This window comes from Lynx rufus, unplaced genomic scaffold, assembly GCF_022079265.1.
Source record: "Lynx rufus isolate CCGP_SWC_20201006 ecotype Redwood Valley unplaced genomic scaffold, mLynRuf1.p SCAF_1, whole genome shotgun sequence".
NCBI classification, from domain to species: Eukaryota; Metazoa; Chordata; class Mammalia; order Carnivora; family Felidae; genus Lynx; species Lynx rufus.
In genome coordinates this window covers 9,897,747-9,918,503 of record NW_025814823.1, presented here as the reverse complement: position 1 = coordinate 9,918,503, position 20,757 = coordinate 9,897,747, and the positions used below count along the sequence as shown (strand labels likewise).

The window sequence follows — 20,757 nt, the reverse complement described above, 5'->3', positions numbered from 1 at the left end:
CACCCTTTGTCCCCCCGGACACTTACCGCAGCCGTGTGAGCGCGCAGGGTGACTGCATGCGTTTTCTGCGGCTGCTGGAACAGGTAGCCCCAAACGTCGGGGCTTAAAACAAGACAAATCATTTGGAGGTCAGAAGTCCAAATGGGTCTCCCTGGGCCACGGTCAAGGTGGGTCAGCATGACTGCAAGCCCGCTGGAGACCCTAGGGAAGAATCCGTTTTGCCTTGCCTTTCTCAGCTTCTAGAGATCACCTGCATTCCTTGGCTTGTGGCTCCCTTCCAACCTCAAAGGCAGCAGTGGCCGAGAGGGTCTTTCTGACACCCACTTCGCCTCCTTCCTTCACATTTAAAGAACCCTTGTTAGGGGTGCCTGGGTGGCTCAGTCGGTTAAGCATCTGACTTCCTCAGGGCATGATCTCGCAGTTCACGGGTTTGAGCCCCGTGTCGGGCTCTGTGCTAACACCTGAGCCTGGAACCTGCTTCAGATTCTGTGTGTGTGTCTCTCTCTCTGCCCCTCCCCCACTCACTCTCTGTCTCTCTCTCTCAAAAATAAATAAACATTAAAAAAAATTAAAAAGAAAAGAACCCTGGTGATCCCATTGGTTCCACCCAAATAATCCAGAGTAATCTCTTGATTTTAAGGTCAGGTGGTTAACAATCTGAATTCCTTCTTGCCATGTAACAGAACCTACAGGTTCCCGGGATTGGGATGTAAAGATGTTTGGGGGCTCTTTATTCAGTCTACCACAGTTACCCTCATTTTCACATGAGAAACTGAGGTTGGGAGAAGTTGACTAACTGCTGAGTGTCACTGAGCTACAAGGTGGTGGGGCCAGGATGCACGTCCTGGTCAGTCCAACTCTGTAACCATATCTGTTAGCTCTTCGACTACACTAAAAAAAATAGCAAATATCCTCTGGAAAAGTTGACAGTCTCGGTCAGGACCATCAATATGCACATCCACATTGATAAAAATCCCCAACAAAGTAGGGCCAGATGGAACATACTTCAACATCATAAAGGCCACATATGAAAACACCCACAGCTAATATCATACTCAATGGGGAAAAACTGAGAGTGTTCCCTCTGGGGTCGGGAACAAGACAGGGATGTCCACTCTCACCATTCACTATTTAGCGTAGTACTAGAAGTCTTAGCCTCAGCAGACAACAAAAGGAAATAAAAGGCATCCAAATCGGCAAGAATGAAATCAAACTTTCACTATTTGCAAACAACATGATGTTCTATGTAGAACACCGGAAAGACTCCACCAAAAAATTGATAGAACTAATACGAATTCAGCAGAGTCGCAGGATGTGAAATCAATGTACAGAAATCTGTTGCATTTCTATACGCCAATCATGAAGCAGCAGAAAAAGAAATCAAGGAATTGATTCCATTTACAATCACACAAAAACAATAAGATACCTCGGAATAAACCTAGCCAAAGAGGTAAAATATCTGTACTCTGAAAACCGTAGAACAGTTATGGAATATCTTGAAGAGGACACAAAGAACTGGAAAAATATTCCATGCTTATGGACTGGAAGAACAACCATTGTTAAAATGTCTATACTACCCAAAGCAATCCATACATGTAATGCAATCCCTATCAAAATACCACCAGCATTTTTCACAGAGCCAGAACAAACAGTCTTAAAATACGTATGGAACCACAGAACACTCTGAATAGCCAAAGCAATCCTGAAAAAGAAAAACAAAGCTAGAGGCATGCCAATTTGGGACCTCTAGCTATATTACAAAGCTGTAGTCATCAAGACAGTAAGGTACTGACACAAAAACAGACACATAGATCAGTGGAACAGAATAGAAGATCCAGAAATAGACCTACCACAACATGGTCAACTCACCTTTGACAGAGCAGGAAAGAATACCCAATCGAAAAAAGACAGTCTCCTCAACAAATGGTGTTGGGAGAACTGAAGAACAAGGTGCAGAAGAATGAAACTGGACCACTTTCTTACAGCATACACAAAAATAAATTCAAAATGGATGAAAGACCTAAATGTGAGGCAGGAAGCCATCAAAATCCTAGAGGAGAACATGCCAGCAACTTCTCTGTCCTCGGCGGTAGCCACGTCTTACCAGACATGTCGCAAGAAGCAAAAATGAACTCCTGGAGCTTCATCAAGATAAAAAGCTTCTGCACAGTGAAGGAAACAAACAACAAAACTAAAAGGCAGCCTACAGAATGGGAGAAGATATTTGATAAAGCATTGGTATCCAAAATCTATAAAGAACTTGTCAAACTCAACACCCCAAAAACAAAAAGACCAGTTAAGAAATGGGCAGAAGGGGTGCCTGAGTGGCTCAGTAGGTTGAGTCAGTTAAGTCAGTCCAGCTCTTGATGTTGGCTTAGGTAACAATCTCACGGTCGTGAGATCGAGCCCCATGCCGGGCTCCTCACTGGTCACGGAAACTGCTTAAGATTCTCTCTCTTCCTCTGTCCTTCCCCATCCTCAAAAAGAAAGGAAAGAAAGAAAGAAAGAAAGAAAGAAAGAAAGAAAGAAAGAAGAAAAGAAAGAAAAAGAAAGGAAGGAAGGAAGGAAGGAAGGAAGGAAGGAAGAGGAAAAAATGAGCAGAAGACATGAATAGATGTTTTTCCAAAGAAGACATCCAGATGGCTAACAGACATATGAAAAGATGTTCAACCTCACTCATCATCAGGGAAATACAAATCAAAACCACAATGAGACACCACCTCACACCTGTCAGAATGGCTAAAATGAACAACTCTGGAAACAACAGATGTTGGCGAGGATGTGGAGAAAGGGGAACCCTTTCGCATTGTTGGTGGGAACGCAAACTGGTGCAGCCACTCTGGAGAACATATGGAGGTTCCTCAAAGAGTTAAAAATAGAACTACCCTCCGACCCAGCAATTGCGCTCCTAGGTAGTTACCCAAAGGATACAAAAGTACAGTTTCAAAGGCAGTGCATGTACCCCAAAGTTCACAGCGGCACTATCAACAATAGCCAAACTATGAAAAGAGCCCAAATGTCCATCAACTGATGAATGGAGGAAGAAGACGTGGTATACATAAGTACAATGGAGCATTACTCATGCTATATGCAATGACGTGGATGGAGCCGGAGGATATGCTAAGCAAAATAAGTCAGGCAGAGAAAGACAAATACCCTATGATTTTACTCATATATAGAATTTGAGAAACAAAATAGATGTACATACGGGAAGGGGGAAAAAAGAGAGAGGGAAACAAATCACAAGGGACTCTTTATGATGAGAACAAACCGAGGGTTGAGGGAGGGAGGTGGGTAGGGGATGGGCTAGATGGGTGATGGGCATTCAGGGAGGGCACTTGTCGCGTTGAGCACCGGGTGTTGTATGTAAGTGATGAATCACTAAATTCTACTCCTGCAAACAATATCACACTGTGTTTTAACTAACTACACCTTGGATAAAACCTTGAAAAAAGAAAAAAAAAAAAATACACGCACATCCGTGGAAAAACCACCTTACAAGACATGGAAGCGTGAATGGGGAAGGGCAGCGCGATGGAGTGGAAAGGGCACGTGACTAAGGTTTCGCCTCTGACCTGACATTCACCATCTGTTTGTCAATGGCAAAATAATCACTTTGGATGTAGTTTTCCCACCTGAAACACTACGAGACTGAGAGTAACTCTAAGATCCACGTAAGCCTTAAGAGTTGATGCTCTAGTGAGGTGGTCCTCAAAGTGCTGTCCCTAGATCAGCAGGCATCCGGAATACCTGGGAACTTGCTAAAACCGAAAGTGGCAATGCCCATCGGAGACCTACAGAATTAAACACTCCAGGGGTGGGGCCCCGCAATCTGTGTTTTAACAGGCTGACTGTGTTTTTTTTTGTTTTTTTTTTTTTAATTTTTTTTTTCAACGTTTATTTATTTTTGGGATCAGAGAGAGACAGAGCATGAACGGGGGAGGGGCGGAGAGAGAGGGAGACAGAGGATCGGAAACAGGCTCCAGGCTCCGAGCCATCAGCCCGGAGCCCGACGCGGGGCTCGAACTCACGGACCGCGAGATCGTGACCTGAGCCGAAGTCGGACGCTTAACCGACTGTGCCACCCAGGCGCCCCAACAGGCTGACTGTTTTAACAGGCCCTCTAGGTGACTCTGAAGCACACTCAAGTTTGAAAACCACTGGTCTAATGTCACTCAAACTAACAGGCAAAGCGAAGATGTACTCTTCAAAGCATATTTGGCCTTTTATCCGAATTCCTTCCTTGGAGTCCTTCATCTGGACCCTCCCTGATCTGGTTCTCATGACTTTCCTCCTAAATCGGCGACGGACCCTTATTCAGACTGATAGCGTCTCATGCCTCAGTGGTACCATTGAGAACTCTGGAATGACCGAGCCCTGGTCCATCCCCCGCAGAGAACCCAGAGAGGATGTGCCGTGTCCCTGGCCACAGGAAGTTTCATGTCCCTCTGATGATCAAAAGACCCGCCACCGGAGAGGTCAATGAAATTAAAGGTAAGAAAGCAGCGTATCCTACCCTGGGATACAGGCACAGGGGAGAGAGCACAGCCCCGCTGAGCTTGCTGGGTACCCAGGGGTTTCACTGATCTAGCGGACACAGTAGTACTTACGTAAGTACTTCTGTGTCTCATTCCCAAAGGTGGAGAAAAACAAAAGGGAAAATACGAGTCCTTTTCTCCACGAACACATTGATGGTGTGGTGCATCATATTGAACACAGCACAGTGACCTGTCCACAAACCCGGCAAGCGCCTCAGCATCAGACCCGGAGGAAGGGCAGGAGCCTTGAACCGACTCATCATTTGGGGTGAAGTACTCAGCGAACAAACAGGTCCCGTACGCAGCTATGGAGCGCCCCAACGTCACAGCTATTACGTATTAGAGGAACAAACCCACAGCCTTGGGACTGAGAATGTGACCCTAGAAAACTAGGTCACGTTATTATTTATGTAATTGAATAATGCTCTATGTCTGATGGGATCTAATACCTGGGGCTCCAACAATTTGACGATCTATTAATGCCAAAGATCGCCCCTACGTCCTCCTCATTCACATGCTTCTGGTTTTGTTTGTATTTGAGTACTGGTTTTTCAAAATGCTTAATTATCTAAGGAATTTGCTCATTAGAGAGAACGGTATAGTAATGTGACATTGGATCAGTCCTTCAATCATTCCTGCCTGTTGTCTCAAGTCACCCGGGTCTGTCTGGATTGGAATGAAACTCCCAACTCCTGTCCCTCGATCTAGCTCAAGCCAGTCTTTTTCCGATCCAGAGTCTCTGACCCGCCTTCGATCCTCAGCTCCCCACGCATATGTCCCTCCTTGGCAGAGAGCCACCGCCAGGCTGAATTCAAGTGGCATTGGTCAGTGACAGGGCCGTCCCTTGAGGTGGAGACGGATGGATGTTCACACGCTCTTTAAAGGCACAAAGCCTGGGTCCGATGCCTACTCTGCCGCCGCGTGAGTGCACTGAGCCTCAGTTTTCTTCATCTATAAGAGGTGAGTGGAGACGTAAGTAATTACCGCCCTGGCTTATGAAAATAAAATGAGATAGAGCAGTGCCCAGCTCAGAACAAGCATTCAATAAACGGTGACTGTTACCTCTCCAATGTCTTCCTTCTTACAGTCCCCGGTGGAAATGCCTTTCCTGCGGACAAATTATTATTACTCCAAATTTTCTTTTGTGGAGGGTTTTGTGCCGTTCTTTCTACGAGACAAAATTGGCAGACCCATCTTGGCTCTCTTCATTTCCCCAGGTCTGATTCTGAGGCACTTGCCCGATTTGTCGACAAGTCACTCTGCTGTGTTCAATGTGATGCACGACACTCTGTGTGCTCATGGAGAAAGGGACTCGTATTTTCCCTTTTGCTTTTCTCCACCTTCGGGAATAAGTGCAGGAGAATTTACTAAGGGTTTTGTTTAGGTTAACTTAAAGCAAGTAAATTATCACTAATAATGGTAATAGTAGCTATACTAATGGATGGGATCAATGCAGAACTATTAGCTTCAAGTTATTTACAAGTCCACCCTACTTAGAAGTGAGCCTAAAGCGGATTCTGAAGGGTGCCTGGGTGGCTCAGTCGGTGAAGCGTCCGACTTCAGCTCAGGCCGTGATCTCGCGGCTCGTGGGTTCAAGCCCGGCGGTGGGTTCTGTGTTGACAACTCAGAGCCTGGAGCCGGCTTCGGATTCTGTGTCTCCCTCTCTCTCTGCCCCTCCCCCCCTCTCAAAAATAGATAAATGTTAAAAAAAATAAAAATAAACAAAGTGGATTTTGAGAGGTGCAGGGGAGAAGGGATATTAGGGTGGCATTTTCCAAAAAATGCATTTTGTGAAGCACTAAACCCTGGATATGATCTGCCCATTAAGTACGGATACGGGGGTGTATCCGTACTTAAAAAAGACTTCCCCTTCTTGGAGAACCAAGAATCACAGTGTTCCTCAGTACCTTAGAAGTTCTCAAAAGTCCTGTTTTACAGAACTTGCTCTCCTCTGTAATACCTGTTACCAGCCCAGGAACGTATAATCTATGGGACATGTGTAGAAAATTACATTTCTCCAGAGACCCGTCACCTCTCTGCAGCCCGTGCTTACCAGCATCATGGGGAAGAATCTTGGGTCAGTTTAACTGAGATTTTTCTCCAGAAATCAAGCTCTGTTCTAGCTGTGCTCATCATCTGGGAACAGGGCTTTGGACTACGCCTTGCACACGTGAACAGAGTCAAGGTCAAGATTCTTTTTATCTCTCAAACCCTGACTCGGCTCTACCCTCGTAGACCGTTAACCGGGGCCCCGTTGGAGCCGATGGGCCACACCCAGCCGCGATACCCGTTTATCAACGCCCCCCCCCCCGATCTCGAACCATCTGCATCACTCAGCAGTCATATTTTGTGCTGAAAAATCTGCATCAGGCGTTTCAATCCGCCAGCATCAGTTATCCTTTACGCTAGTTTTTCTTTACAGCCATGGTCTGGAAACATTTATGATCTCACACCCCATCAACCAGAAGATCTGATCGTGCAACCCTGTGACGGGTATAACACACACACCGCTCTCGACTTGTGTATTAAAACCGAGCAAAGCTTAATTTCTTATTTTTTTAGATAGCAAGATTAAATCCCTGTTCTTTTCTTGCTGCACGTCCACGGCTCAGCTCGCACCCTCTTTGGTGCTTTGGGGGCCAGACGAGCTACGGCCGGAGAAGAGTCCCTATGACACAGGACCCCTTGGCAGGAACTTCCTGGCAGACGCACGCACACCGGCGCCTCTGGGTTCTGCCAGCACGTGGTGGCCCGTGGCCCTGATCTTTCAGCCCTTGGACAAACCACACAGGCACACAGAGTGCCGTCAGCTGGGTCAGGGAGGAAGTGGTCTTTGTAACAGAACCACAGCAGCGTCTGGGCCGCCTCCCTCTTCCAGAAAATTCTCCGTCTCTCCCCCTTAGCTGCTCCCGCTCTGCAGCTCCCTCTCCCCCCAACTCTTGTGGCTCTCCTCCCACGGAGGTGAAGCACAGACGCGTGGCTTTGGGGGAGCTGGGCCACGCGCCCACACCGTGGGGACCCCCGGCGCAGCCGGGACGGGCCACCACGGTCCTCCAGCGCCTTCTTCCCTCCGGAACCCCGCAGCCTTGCGGAACTTCCAAACCGTCCTCCCAAATGACGCAGCGCGGCGGCCACCAAAGGGCGACTTCTGCAATTTGGAGGCTGGCGCCCCGGGCCAGGTATGGGCGGAGCCACTCCTTAGGCGCAGAGCCAGCGCCCCCCCTGGGGGACGCGGCAGAACCCAGACGGCCTGGCCTCCTCCTCTTGGTCTCCTCTTCGTCTCCTCTTGTCTCCTCTTCGTCTTCGTTGCTGCCAAAACGGAAACTGAACTTCCGCACGAGGTGCGGGGAAACCACCGCAGGTCACCTGCGCCGCCCGGCTTCTCCGGAACGGAGCCACCCGGTGCAACTGCTAATAACGCGGAGATCTGGGCGGAAAGAAGCTTCTCTTTCCCAAGTAGTCAAATAGCGTCAATGTGCCCTTCGGGGTTGTTTGCAGAGAGCGTTTCGGGGCGTCCCTGATCAAACACACCTTCTTCGCACCTCTCGCATGCAGAGTGTCTGAGAGGCGCTCTCACGGCTCCCCCTGCAAATGGCACAAAGACAGATGCGCCCTACGTACGTTCCCTGCACTCCTTTAAGTGTCGGTGTCTAAAATGGCTTCAGACACATCTTTAAACTTTTCCGACTGATTCTGAGAATTAATACCCCGAAGGTCCACATGTTAAAAGAGAAATATCCCCGTAGGTAGTTTAGCAAAGGATTTCCCTGAGACCAGACTGCTGGAATGACCCTACTGGGGACAGCAGAGTGTGAGCGAGGGGGGCCCCACGGCAGGTGGCGAGGGCCCGAGTGAAGGGGAGGTCTTGGAGGGGCTTCGAGCACTCGGCAGTGGCCTCAGGTCCCGAGCCCAAAAGGCAAAGGGCTCAGAAAGGGTGAAGGGACCTGGATATCAGCCTGTGACAATTTCCTTGGGTATCCACGACTGCCCCTGTGGAAAGATCTCTGCGGCCATCAGAGCCACCTCCGAGCTGAGACTGAAGGCCAGCTCCTTGGCCAGCTCCTCTCCGAAGCCTTTCCCCGTGACAGGCCCCTGGTCACAGGCACAGAGAAGCAGACAGGCCGCTGCCTGAAACTGCTGTTCAAATACATTCTGCGTAAAGGAAAAACGCGTGTGTGAATAACGTCCATTCAGATTTGCATCCCGAGTAGCTCCCATCTCCTTCTCTGAGCTGCTCAGGTATTTTCAAACAGCTTTTTTATTCAAAAGTAAAGAATGGCGGGGGGGGGGGGGGGTGGGGGGGTGGGGGGGATGGGGAGGAATTGCACAGCTCCCCTCTTGTTCTGGTTGCTCAAGGAGAGCGGGCGTTACGAAAGGTCCCGGCACACCTCCAGAAGTCCCCCCAAGGGGGACGCAAGGGACAGTGAGCTGAAGGCTGTCACCATCGCGTCCCACCTGTTGCCTCCAAAGCCAGCCGATGAGTTTGCATGGCTGGTTTGCATGGTAGTCCCTTTGGACGAATTCCCCAGGAAGTCGGTAACGCCGTGGCTACGTGACTGGCTCAGAGGCTTCTGGAGCACCGGGGAGCTGCGGCGATCGCACCTCTCCCCACTCCCGCCCCCACTACCCCTAATTCCTTTCTTTAAACACTAGCCCTTATTAAGATGACCAAGGGTGCCCCCAACACCCCCCACCCAGGTGAGGTTCAATCGTCCCTGGGAGCTCTGCCTTCCTGGCACTCTGAAGGTCGACCCAGACAGACATGTAGCCTTGATGGTGGCCTTCACTCCAGTAGGAAGGCCCCCTTTGCCCAGGGCCCCCCTCTGTTAGTTTGCAGTATCAGGGTTTGAACTCACTTGGCAGTGTAGACGCGTTCAAAGGCAAGTGTTCCCGTCCTCTGGAAGCTCCGCCCATTCTGTGTCTTGCTTTCATGCTCCACCTTGTGGGCAAAGAACCCTGACAGAGGGAAAGGTTTGGATCTGGTTTACCACGGGCACGTTCATGAGCCTGTCGTCCCCTTATTTTACTAGAACGTTAAATGTTTCCTCGGTGTGCCCTCCAAACAGCCCCGGATGTCTTCTGTCAAACGTCATTTGCCAGAAATTCACTCAGCAGCTGTCTCTACTAACCTCTGACTTGCCACGAGCCAGACACTTAGCTTGCATCCGAGAACAAAACACACAAAGGACGCTGGCCTGAGAAGCTCATGCTCTGGCGGGGGTGGAAGAGGAGGAGGCAGACCGTAAACCGCGAACAAAACACTTAGATGAAATTTATCCAGTGCGCCCAGCGCGGATGGAGGGGAACGCAGGGCCTGGTGGGGGGCCACGTGCGGTGCTCACAGGGTGGACAGAGCGAGAAAGCACTAAGCGAGCCCAGGCCTGGAGAAGAGGATAGTTGAGAAGCGCCTGCCGGATTTGGTGGCGTGACTGTGACCTTGATGTGAGCCGCGGTAAGAAAATCAGAATTCATGCCCATCTCATGAGCCACAAGGAGTCACTGGCAGGGATAAGCTGAGCAAGTGGTGGAAGCAGGAAGCCACTCCGTCTTCTGCATGGGGAGCGTCCAGAGGGGTCAGGACCGGGACAGCGGAAGATAGGGAGCCCGCTAAGGTGGGACGGTGGGCGGGGGGGGGGGGGGGCGAGAAGCCAGAATCCCAAGGGTCTGTCTATAGATTGGATGGAGCGGGGAGGGATGAAGGTCTCTCTCCCTTCCCCTCGTCTTTTACTCCTCTGCTCCTATTTCCAGAATATCAGGGGTCCCTGTGGGATCCCTTTTCATCAGCTTGATATTAGCCTCCTCAAAAAGCTGTGAAATGGATGCCTTATCAACCGTGTATAGGAATAAAAGCCTTCTCTGGTTTCCTTTTGGGCAAAAGCACAGCCGTACCCGAGCAACGTGCCTGTCTGGGGGCATAGCAGCTACGGGCCCGCTGGTAAGCAGGGGGCATCGCCCTCCAGCAGACACCTGGCCTCGATGGGCCTTGTGCCCACTCCGCGGAGTGAGCCATGCTGTCTCCACTTTGTAGACAAGGCCCCAGTGACTCAGGGGGGTTGGGTGGCATTCTCAGAGCCACCCCACTGGGGAAGAGTGAAGCTGGGGACTCAGATCCAAGGGGGCAGATGAGGATATTTTCTTCCTGTTGCCATCACATTGCAGCTCACCGCAGGGGACCCACGAGCCACACGGGGTTTAAGTACACATCTGTCTGTTCTGAATGTCTCTTCTTAGCACAAAGGACAGCAGGAAGTCCTGCTCACTGGCTTTCCAGAACCTAAGGTTTCCGAACCTAAGGGTCCAGAACCTAAGAGGCCCTCGCCTCTGAACAGGTAGCAGAGATAGTATTAAGAAAGTCAGAGGTGGGGCGCCTGGGTGGCACAGTCGGTTAGGCGTCCGACTTCAGCCAGGTCACGATCTCGCGGTCCGTGAGTTCGAGCCCCGCGTCAGGCTCTGGGCTGATGGCTCGGAGCCTGGAGCCTGTTTCCGAGTCTGTGTCTCCCTCTCTCTCTGCCCCTCCCCCGTTCATGCTGTCTCTCTCTGTCCCAAAAATAAATAAAAAACATTAAAAAAAAAAAGTTAAAAAAAAAAAAAGAAAGTCAGAGGTGATTTCTGCAACCAGCAGCACGACGTGGCTATGTTCTCTGTGCCTGCCTGCCTTCTCTCTCTCCTTGCTCAGACAGACCCCTTCCTCGTTTGTAGGGCTTGCCCTCTACCTGTGACTTCCAGCCCATTCCTGCCACCTCTCCGGGCCTTTGTCTCATCAGTGTTCTCCCCAATTCCTGAACCTTCCCTCTCTTTTTTCCTCCTTCTCTTGACCCTAGAAACATACTCGGATCTCTCCTATCCATTAAACAAAAAAGCAAGCCTGCCCCAGCCCACGAGGCTTTCCCTCTCCCTCCTTCTTAGCTACACTTGAATGAATTTGCCTTCCTTTGCCCACGCTTCGCCACCCATTCACACCCCACCCCCCGTGTTATCTTCCACCATGTTACAGAAACCTCGAGCGCAGAGACCATTGATACGCTTATCTTGGCCAGCTGCTGACGGTGAGCCAAACCAGAGAGATAGCGCCAGAGTCAGAGACACAGAGAGAAAAGGCTGCCGACCACTAAGGAGCACACACACCGCATGCCGGGCACCGCAGACTACTTTCCCTAGGTTGTTCCATTGCAGAGTGGCTTTGTTTGTTTGTTTGTTTGTTTTTTGGGTAGGCTTCATGCCCAGTGCGGGGCTGGAACTCACAACCCTGAGACCAAGACCTGAGCTGAGATCAAAGGTTGGACGCTTGACCGACTGGGTCACCCGGGCGCCTCTCTGTGTGATATATTCAACAGACACGTACGGAAGTTATCGTAGCCCCGCTTGTCAGTTGAGGAAGCTGGGAGTCAGAGAAGGCAAACAGCTTTCTCAGGATCACATAAAAAGATCTTGAGGACTTAGTTAGGCACAAAGTTAATGCGAGCCAGCAGTGTGATAACAAGTGTTCAAAAGAATAATGCACCTGTGATTATCTTAATAGGATTGATGTCTGGATCTCAGGAAGAGTGAGTTTCCCTGTACAGGAAGCGTCTGTCTGCATCTTAGAAAGCTCAGGGCAAGATGGGTGGGAAGGGTGTAACCCAATGACAAGGGACTCTGGAAACCAAGTCACAAAGGAAATGATACATTGATGACAGGATAGCTGACTCTGTAAACCTAGAAGCAGCAAGCATAGTCCAAGCTTTTCCAGACAATAGGAACAGGACCAGTGGATAGAAGTTACAGGGCAGTAGATTTCAGCACGCGTAAGAAAGAACTTCTTGAGTAGGGAGCGTTTGAACAAATGAATTTGAGGCAATAAACATAGCATAAGCGTCTACTTTTTGGAATTGGATTGAATCTCAGTCCAACCATTGTTCTAGCCTCTCCAAGCCCCACTTTGCTTATCTGTAAAATAGGATCGATCGATCGATCGATAGATAGATATAGATATAGATATAATTCACAGGCTGCAAGGATTCAGTGAAATAGTATTATGCCCAGCACAAAGCACCATGCTCGACACAAAGCAAACTCCCCATACACCTAACAAGGGAAAGGGGGAGTCCAGTTGCCGTGAGCTCTCTATCACGGGAGGGTCCAGGCCGGAGCTGTTGAGAATGCTGCAAATAAGATTTCTGCTTTGGGGGCGCCTCCTGAGTCCGGTTTCCACGGCCCATTTAACCCTACGTTGGGCCGTTAGGTCTTCCAATATGGTGCCCGCGAGATTCACTTCGAGTGTGTGTGGTGGGGGTGGGAGTACCAGGGATGGCACGGAAATGGAGGTGTTCCCCGCCAGCTCTCTAGCCCTCCTTGTCCTATGCTCACAAACCCCTGCGAGAGCAGGGCCACGATGTCTCCCTTCCTGGCTTCACGGTAAGAAGAGAGTTGAGGCGAGAGGATGATGCCAGTTCCCACCGCCTTTCCCCACAACCAGAAGGGCGGCCGGAACGGCTCTCCTGCCGGAGGTCATCTCTTCTCTGCTGCCACTCAGGCTTCCATGCATGGGCTCAGTGGCCCTTCCCCTCAGCTCACCTTCTCCTCTCAAGCTAACTAGTTGGGCTGCTTATGGAAATCACTTTCTCCAAATCCATGCGTATCGCCTGCGTGTTTCTGCATGTCAACGCTGCTGGCACCTCGGCAGGAGGGGTCGGAGGCCCTCTGGATGCTATTTATAGGAAATGCATCTATCTGCATTCCCTGGGAAACCAGCCTTTGGTGGTTCTGGCCCCACTTTCTTGGAACGACGTATTTGAAACTTGCTCTGTGCTTCCAGATCTGTGTTTTGCTGGATCGAGCTGGAAGAGGGCCACAGGTTCAAAGATCTTGATGACTCAACAACGTTTCAGAGTCGGAGGGGGAAGTTCTGGGCTCTGGGGGAAGGCTGGGCTCTGGCCTCTTTCTGGGAAATGAGGTTCTCACACAGTGAACAGAGAGCACAGACCCAGGACACCATCACGGACACATGCGGACCGGACCTCTCTGTCGTGGGGCAAAGACAACGTCTGTGGTGCCGGGCGACAACACGGAAATATTTTTTAAAACTAAGAGGAAGGGTTTGAAGTGGCATTTGGCGGGGCAGGGAGAGAAAGGCACCGTTTTTGCATATTTTCTGAACTCTCTGAGGAGGACCCACGGTTGCAACCTTGAGGTTAATTAGCATTGCAAAGAGAGGTTCGGGACAGGCACTTGGACCTTTGCGTTCGTTCGCCTGAAAGCCCAGGTGTAAGCGAGCACAGATATTCCCTTCCGGGTCGTTTGGATTTGTCTTGTTCCCCGACATGGGCACATTTGACGGTCACAAGTAAAAGGCCTCACCCAGCGGTCTCCACATCACACGGCAGTCCGGGTCTCGGCCTCAGAGGGAAAGCATGGCTTTCATGTGGCTTCAAAAAGAGCCTGAAAAAGTCTCCGGGCCCCAAACGGTGGCTCCACCCTGGTCCAGGTTTGCAGCTCCCCACCGGGCAGCCTTCATCCCGCATCAGCAGCTGGAGCTCTAGCAGCGAGGCCACTGTGTTGTGTCGCCATCTCTCTGAAATGGCCTGCCAAAAGTCAAGGCCCCCACGCCGCGGCTGTTAAGGCTCAGACATTTGGCCGCCTATCATCTCCCCTTCCACACCGTACCAAGGAAGAAGACTTAATCTCATCTGCCAAAAATAATTAGGAACTTCGCCATCCCCCTCAAGTCGGATCAGGGCTTGCTTTGCACTCGGGGAAAAGCCCGGGACCCACTCGACAGGCCCGGACCGGGTTCTGCATCTCGGGAGCGATGAAGAGACTCTATTCTCACAACAGGAGACCCTGCGGCCTCCCCAGCTCAGCTCTGAACCGAGAGGGAGCAGTTCAGGGTGACCTACAGCCTTCCAGCTAGCTTAGCCCCATCCACACTGGCCAGTGACAAGGCACTGGCTCCCGGGTCCACCGGTATTTGTCAGTTACGTTGCCATTTACAAGGGGGAGGGTGGGAGGGGAGACCCTACACAGAGCTGGAAAAGCACCGCCCACTCACCCAACCAGAACGGTCTTTGAAGGCTTCCTACTGACCTTGCCTGGTCATCTCTTTTCGCTATCCTTTCTTTCCTGGGACACCCACCCCACAGCTATGTCCCCATAAAGCCAGGACTCTGACCATCACAAGGGCGGGGGGCGGGGGTGTCCCTGCACGTTGAATAAATGAATCCCTTGCTGATTCGCAAGGCCAAGGGAGGTCCTGACGCCTGCAGGAAATAGCAATGGCTCAAGGAATGGCAGACTAAACAACCCACCTGTTCCCTCTCGGAGCTGCCACTTTATTGTGTGGGTTTAACATGAAAATGGTTGGGTCAAAAAGCAGCCAACTGTTGTTCCACAGAGGAAACATACAGGGGAAAGCAGGTCTCTCTGGTGTGGGGAGGTCTCAGGGAAGCCTTACTCAGGGTTCAGAAGGCTAATCCTCAGCCTCTGTCCAGGTTCAAGTTGGGGGGAAATAACAGAGGATCCCAAATTGGTGAAACATTCAAATTTCCAAAGTGTGACAACAGTGTGTGAACACGCAATAATTACCATTAAGTGGTAACAGCCGCCCTTGGTAGTTACTTTCCTTTTTCCTCTATCTTAATAAACTGCAAAACACAAAGCCACTGGAAATACTTAGAAAAAGAATCTGTGGCAGTCCTAACTCGGAACTTTAAAGAGAAAATGCTACACGGTCTTGTCTTTTTCAGGTCCCGGTACCTTGCGTATTTCTTTCTTCCTTGCTCGGTTTTCTTAAGTGATAGCGAGGTGGATGGAAATGCAAACCCCGTGCAAGAAAAAATGTTTCCTCTCTCTTTTTACATTAATAGTTAATATATAATGCGTATGAAAAATGCTTCAAAACTATACATCGCTAGGAAAAAAAAAAGTATTACAAAGAATCTCTTTCTTCCAAAGAAAAAAGAAGCAATACAGAGATAAATGATAATAAGGTGATTTCTTCCTCCCACTATCCAAATTCAATTTTTTTTTTTTTTTTTTTAGCCTACAGGTGACAGGTAACGTCAGTTTCACTGAAGTCAGCCCAGCTGCGCTTAACAAAAGCCCAGTGTCTTGAGACAACATGTATTTCACTTTCCCTTTCTAGACTTCTTGCCTCCCACCCGGTCTCTGGCCACAGTAATTAATAGTTAAAATGCTGACTGCAGACACTTTAGTAAGGGTTTTTATAAAGCTTCTAGATCGCAGCCCCGGCTTTACAAACATGGTTAGTCACCAACATTGAAGTGCAAGAAATACCAGAAGGAAACCCCCAAAGTCATGCATAAATGCATATATCCTATACATTCAAAGCAAAAAGAAAACAAATACAAATAAGGGGAAAGTGGGCAAAAGTGTGCACAGACACAGAGAACGGTGTGAGCCTCTGACTTTCAAGCGATTGACAAACAAAATCGGTTTTGTCTCCCCCTCTGAGTGAGGGCGTTCCCTTACCGTTCTGGACCACGCTGATGAGGGTGACAATGGCCAACAGGACAATATTGCCCACGGTTTCCTGATCCATGTTTGCTTCGGGCTCCCCGGCAAGGACTGCTCCTGTCTGGTGACACCCTGTGCTGCTCAGAAAGAGGAAGTGAGGGCCCTGCCTTTCATCACTAGAATTTCCAAAGGTCCCAGCACAGTTACACAGTGACTTCTTCTTTTTCTTCTTCTTCTTTTTTTTTTTTTTTTTTTAAACTAGCCACCAAAGTGTCCTGGCTCAGTGTGACCTTCCAGGAGAAGCAGGGCTTGGAAGCCGAGCAGGAAGGGAAGACAAAATAAAACTTATGTTTTAGGGGCACCTGGGTGGCTCAGCTGGTTAAGCGTCTGACCCCTGATTCCAGCTCAGGTCATGATCTCTCGGTTCGCGGGACGGGGCCCCACGTCGGGCTCTGTGCTGACAACATGGAACGTGCTTGGGTTCTCTCTCTCGCTCGCTCTCTAAAAATAAGTAAACTAGGGGCGCCTGGGTGGCGCAGTCGGTTAAGCGTCCGACTTCAGCCAGGTCACGATCTCGCGGTCCGTGAGTTCGAGCCCCGCGTCGGGCTCTGGGCTGATGGCTCAGAGCCTGGAGCCTGTTTCCGATTCTGTGTCTCCCTCTCTCTCTGCCCCTCCCCCGTTCATGCTCTGTCTCTCTCTGTCCCAAAAATAAATAAACGTTGAAAAAAAATTAAAAAAAAAATAAAATAAAAATAAGTAAACTAAAAACAAAACTTGTGTTTTATTTAGAGAGCACCAAAAAGATCTGTGTTTTGAATGCTGTCACTGCTTTCTTGAATTCCCAGGAAAAAAACCCTGACTACATAACACATGGCAGGGTCCAGAGTAGCAGCCACAGAATAAGGGAGAATAAGCCACAGAATAAGAGAGACCTGGCATTTTACGGGACAGCTTTCTCCGTGTAAATGGCAATCCCTCGGAAGCCACACAGAAAATGCGAGATTCCTGCGATCTTCAGCCCAGACCCAACAACTCTTTAGCAGCGACGGAGTGGAGCTTTTATCAAAACCTCACTTTGAAAGAGAACGTTAGCCACTATACTCGGTGGCCACAGGGAGCTGCGCCGTAGTGTGGGAGAGGCCGGCTTGAGTGTCCTCCGTTCAACTGAGAAGAGACAGACGTCCGTGGAGGCGGTGTCCAGAGCTTGGACGCATGGAGGCCAGTAGCTAGGGCCATCCAGATATGGCCTTGACACTCTTGAGTACTCTCTGAGTGCCTGGGGCACTCTGCCAGGTGTGATGTCACAAGACCGCTTAGGGGGCTCAGCACCAGCGAGATTTGTGTATTCACCTTAATGAGATCTGATTCGTATGGGAAGTTTGGTGAAGTTTCAGGAGCTGCTGAGGGCCGGGTAGATAAGGAGTCTGACCCTCATAAAGAGGTTGCCTTTCTAATGCTCATCATAACTTAGAGATAATGCATCAGAGGCGAAGGCCAGTCCCTTTTTAAAGTACTCCCGTTGCAAACAGTGGCAACTTAGCTCAAACTAGCGTGGGCAAAAAGAAAAGGGGGGAAATGCTTGGCTCAAAAAAATCCAAGGAAGCAAGCAACCAAAAGTTGGAAAGAACAGAGATGTGGTTGGGCCTTGGAGGTCAGGCATTCTCACTCTCTCTCTCTCTCAAATAGAGTTCTCTCTGTCTTTCAGTCTCTCTTCCTCTCTCAACTTTCTCTTGGTTTGTCAGCTTTATTCTCTCTGCAGATCGCTTTTCCCCACACTCTAAAGGACTGACTTCTCTCATCTGAATTCTTAGAACGATCTCACGGGCTCTGGGTAGTCACATATCATTCCTTGGACAACCAGATGGCAGGAAAACGAACGAACTGGTGGTTTCCATATCGTTCCCTAAAGAAAGATTGGGAGGGGTGGAGGCATGCCAGGTGTATGTAAATACTATCACGCAGTGACTGTCCACTCTTTGTAATTCCAGATCGAAACACCCACTTATCGGGGCGCCTGGGTGGCGCAGTCGGTTAAGCGTCCGACTTCAGCCAGGTCACGATCTCGCGCTCCGTGAGTTCGAGCCCCGCATCAGGCTCTGGGCTGATGGCTCGGAGCCTGGAGCCTGTTTCCGATTCTGTGTCTCCCTCTCTCTCTGCCCCTCCCCCGTTCATGCTCTGTCTCTCTCTGTCCCAAAAATAAATAAACGTTGAAAAAAAAAAAATTAAAAAAAAAAAAGAAACACCCACTTATCAAAGAAGTGTCTCTCTCATACAGCCTGATGTCTTTAAGGCTCAGCCTAGTCTCCTTCCTGCTTGGGCGTTTGTGTTTCTGGCGTGTAAGTGTGTGTCCGCAGGCACACAACAAACAGCATCGACGGAGTCCAACGATGTCTTTGAAAATCATCCCACCCTGGGCTCCTGCCTTCCAAGAAGGGCAACCTCTCCTCTTGCTTCCCAAGCCTCCAGGGGCCCCGCAAGGTGGGAGTGGGGTGGGGTGGGGGTGTGGAGATTGGGGGGGGGGTTGGCGGTGGGGGTGGGTGATGCCCAGCCATCTCCCCTTTAGAAGAGAAGGCCCTGGTAGGAGTTCAGGAGCTGCACCCCCCTCCCTCCCACGGGGGGCCAGCCACATCCGAGCTCCCCGGAGTCACCCTGGCAGCGTGAGCACGTGCCGATGGAGCGAGTTCACTTCACCCGGGAAGAGCGTTTTAATAGTCAGCCGAGATGGCCGTTAAATTACAGGGCGCACATTAAGATTCCCGCTGCCGCCGCAGAGGAACACTTATCAGAGGTGAAGCCTCTGGAAATGCCATTCATCTCAATAGAGAGCTGCTGAGACAGAACAAAAAGACGAGGGGCGCCCGGGGAGCGGGGGAGGGGAGCGCACGGCCGGCTCTCCTTTCCCACTGCTAACGAGATGGTCCCCGGGTGGGCAGCCGGGCCTGGCGGGGCCCAGACCAGACCGGGCACAGGCCCCGAGGCCCTGATCCGCCTATGCTTTTGCTTCTCAACACAGCGCCCTGTGCACAGGTCACTCCTCCCATTGCCCAAAGGGCTAGAACTGAAGTTCAGAGGGGTTAAACTCCATGCCTAAGGACCCACGTGTAGTAAAGGAGCAGGACCAGGATTCAAACCCGGGCTCGTCCAGCTTCAAAGGCTAGGTCCTCAACCGCTCTGAATGCTGCTTCGGGAACAGTTTTCAGAGTTTGGGACCCGCTGGTGCTTCTGCATCGGTGCTGGGCAGGCCCCTCAGAGGCTAGGGCATTAATCAATGGCCCAAGGCCCCTAAAGAGAGATTTATTTTTTATTTTTTTAATGTTCGGTTTAGTTTATTTTAGAGACACAGAGTGTGTGAGCACAGAGGGGGAGGGGCAGAGACAGAGGGACACAGAATCTGAAGCAGGCTCCAGGCTCCGAGCCGTCAGCACAGAGCCTGACGCGGGGGCTCGAACTCATGAACTGCAGGGTCATGACCTGAGCTGAAGTCAGAGGCTTCGCCGGTGGAGCCACCCGGGCGCCCCAAGAAAGATTTTTTTAAAAGGAAGGAAAGGAAAACAAATACACGTCACAGGAAACAACATATTCCCCAGACACCCCACTGTTGTAAAGGTAGTTTAACTAGAACTATCCCACGGCTCCGAGCTGTGAGCCCAGCCCTCTGCTCCCAGATCCCTGCTCCCAGCACCCCCGTGATCATGCCTGTGCTGCACTTACAGCGTGTGACAGGTTAGTTAGACAAATGTGCTGGGAGTAGGGAAGGATAATTAGCACATTCATTAATTAGAGTACTGCTGGTAGTTTGACTGTGAAGGACAACCATTTGTCAACAGAGATCAGGACAGCTGGGGCCACGCAGCCACTCAGGGGGGCAGCAATTCAGAGAAGGCAGTGGCACTGACCAGCTGCTATAAAAAACATGGGAGCTGCTCATACACTTAGCGTCAACAGGCTTCCGTCACCATGGCAACATGGGGCCACTTCGTGGGCTGTCAAGCAACAACATTCACATATCCTTCATCTCACCTCCAGTACATGTTGCCGTTCCATGATATCTCTTCCCTTCACTTTCCAGACAGGGTGGCCCTCCGTGTTCACCAGGACGAAGACTTCCCTGTACATACGTGCTGGGAGCGAGGCAGCAGGCACAGAATTCTCCCGGGCTGGGGCCATCAACTCTAGCTGGGACGTAGAGATACAGCCCAGGCCCACGGGCGCACACTGTGGAGGGGTACAAAGCAGTTCCTTTAATTTCAGCTCTTCTAAAAACTATTCAGACCACATTGATCTGAAAGATAGGTGATATCAACAAAGACCAGGCCATGGTGCATTCTAGATATCACACATCAATAGTCTCCAAGAGAACCAAATCAGCCTGATTAAAGTTGTCAAGTCTCCTTCCCCAGCTACTATCAGATGGTCTTTCTTTACATGAACAAACAGCCCGTGGTCCTGACTTGAATTGAATTAAATAGAGATGAGCCTTCATGCCAATAAATAGATGAGGAAACTGAGGGATAGTGAATTGGCCATAACCTCAGTCCTACTGACTAAATTGCACACACGCCCAGGGCATTGAGCTAGGTGCTTTACAAATGAAATGACATTCACAGATACGATCTCCATGTCCTAGAGTCTCAAGCTATAAGCTGATAATACCAGCGCAAAGAAACGAATAGAAGCTGAAGTCCGCAGACACTCAATGCAGACTGTAAGAAACCGAGGTGGCATCCAGGAAATGTCTTCCCTCCCGTATCACAAACACACAAAACAC

At 50.2% G+C, this 20,757-nt stretch overlaps 1 protein-coding gene across 10 annotated transcripts in view; it reads right to left on the bottom strand.

Moving 5' to 3' along the window:
* ALOX5AP (arachidonate 5-lipoxygenase activating protein) overlaps positions 1 to 20,028 on the bottom strand; it is a 32,935-nt gene extending 12,907 nt beyond the window's left edge. For 4 of the 10 annotated variants that reach the window (XR_006961866.1, XM_047078417.1, XM_047078455.1 and 1 more), the window contains exons 1-3: positions 16,005 to 16,126; positions 9,395 to 9,494; positions 27 to 201 (exon numbers count right to left, since the gene is read on the bottom strand). Coding sequence is in view for 9 of the 10 variants with exons in the window: in XM_047078417.1 (XP_046934373.1) it covers positions 27 to 201; positions 9,395 to 9,494; positions 16,005 to 16,074 (345 nt within the window). In the remaining variant the exon portion in view is untranslated. Of the gene's footprint in view, positions 1 to 26; positions 202 to 5,600; positions 5,647 to 5,776; positions 5,879 to 8,069; positions 8,124 to 9,394; positions 9,495 to 16,004; positions 16,127 to 20,009 lie in introns of those variants that run through there. The other 6 variants (XM_047078434.1, XM_047078486.1, XM_047078476.1 and 3 more) reach the window with 4 other exon arrangements.
* Positions 20,029 to 20,757: the final 729 nt, after the last annotated feature.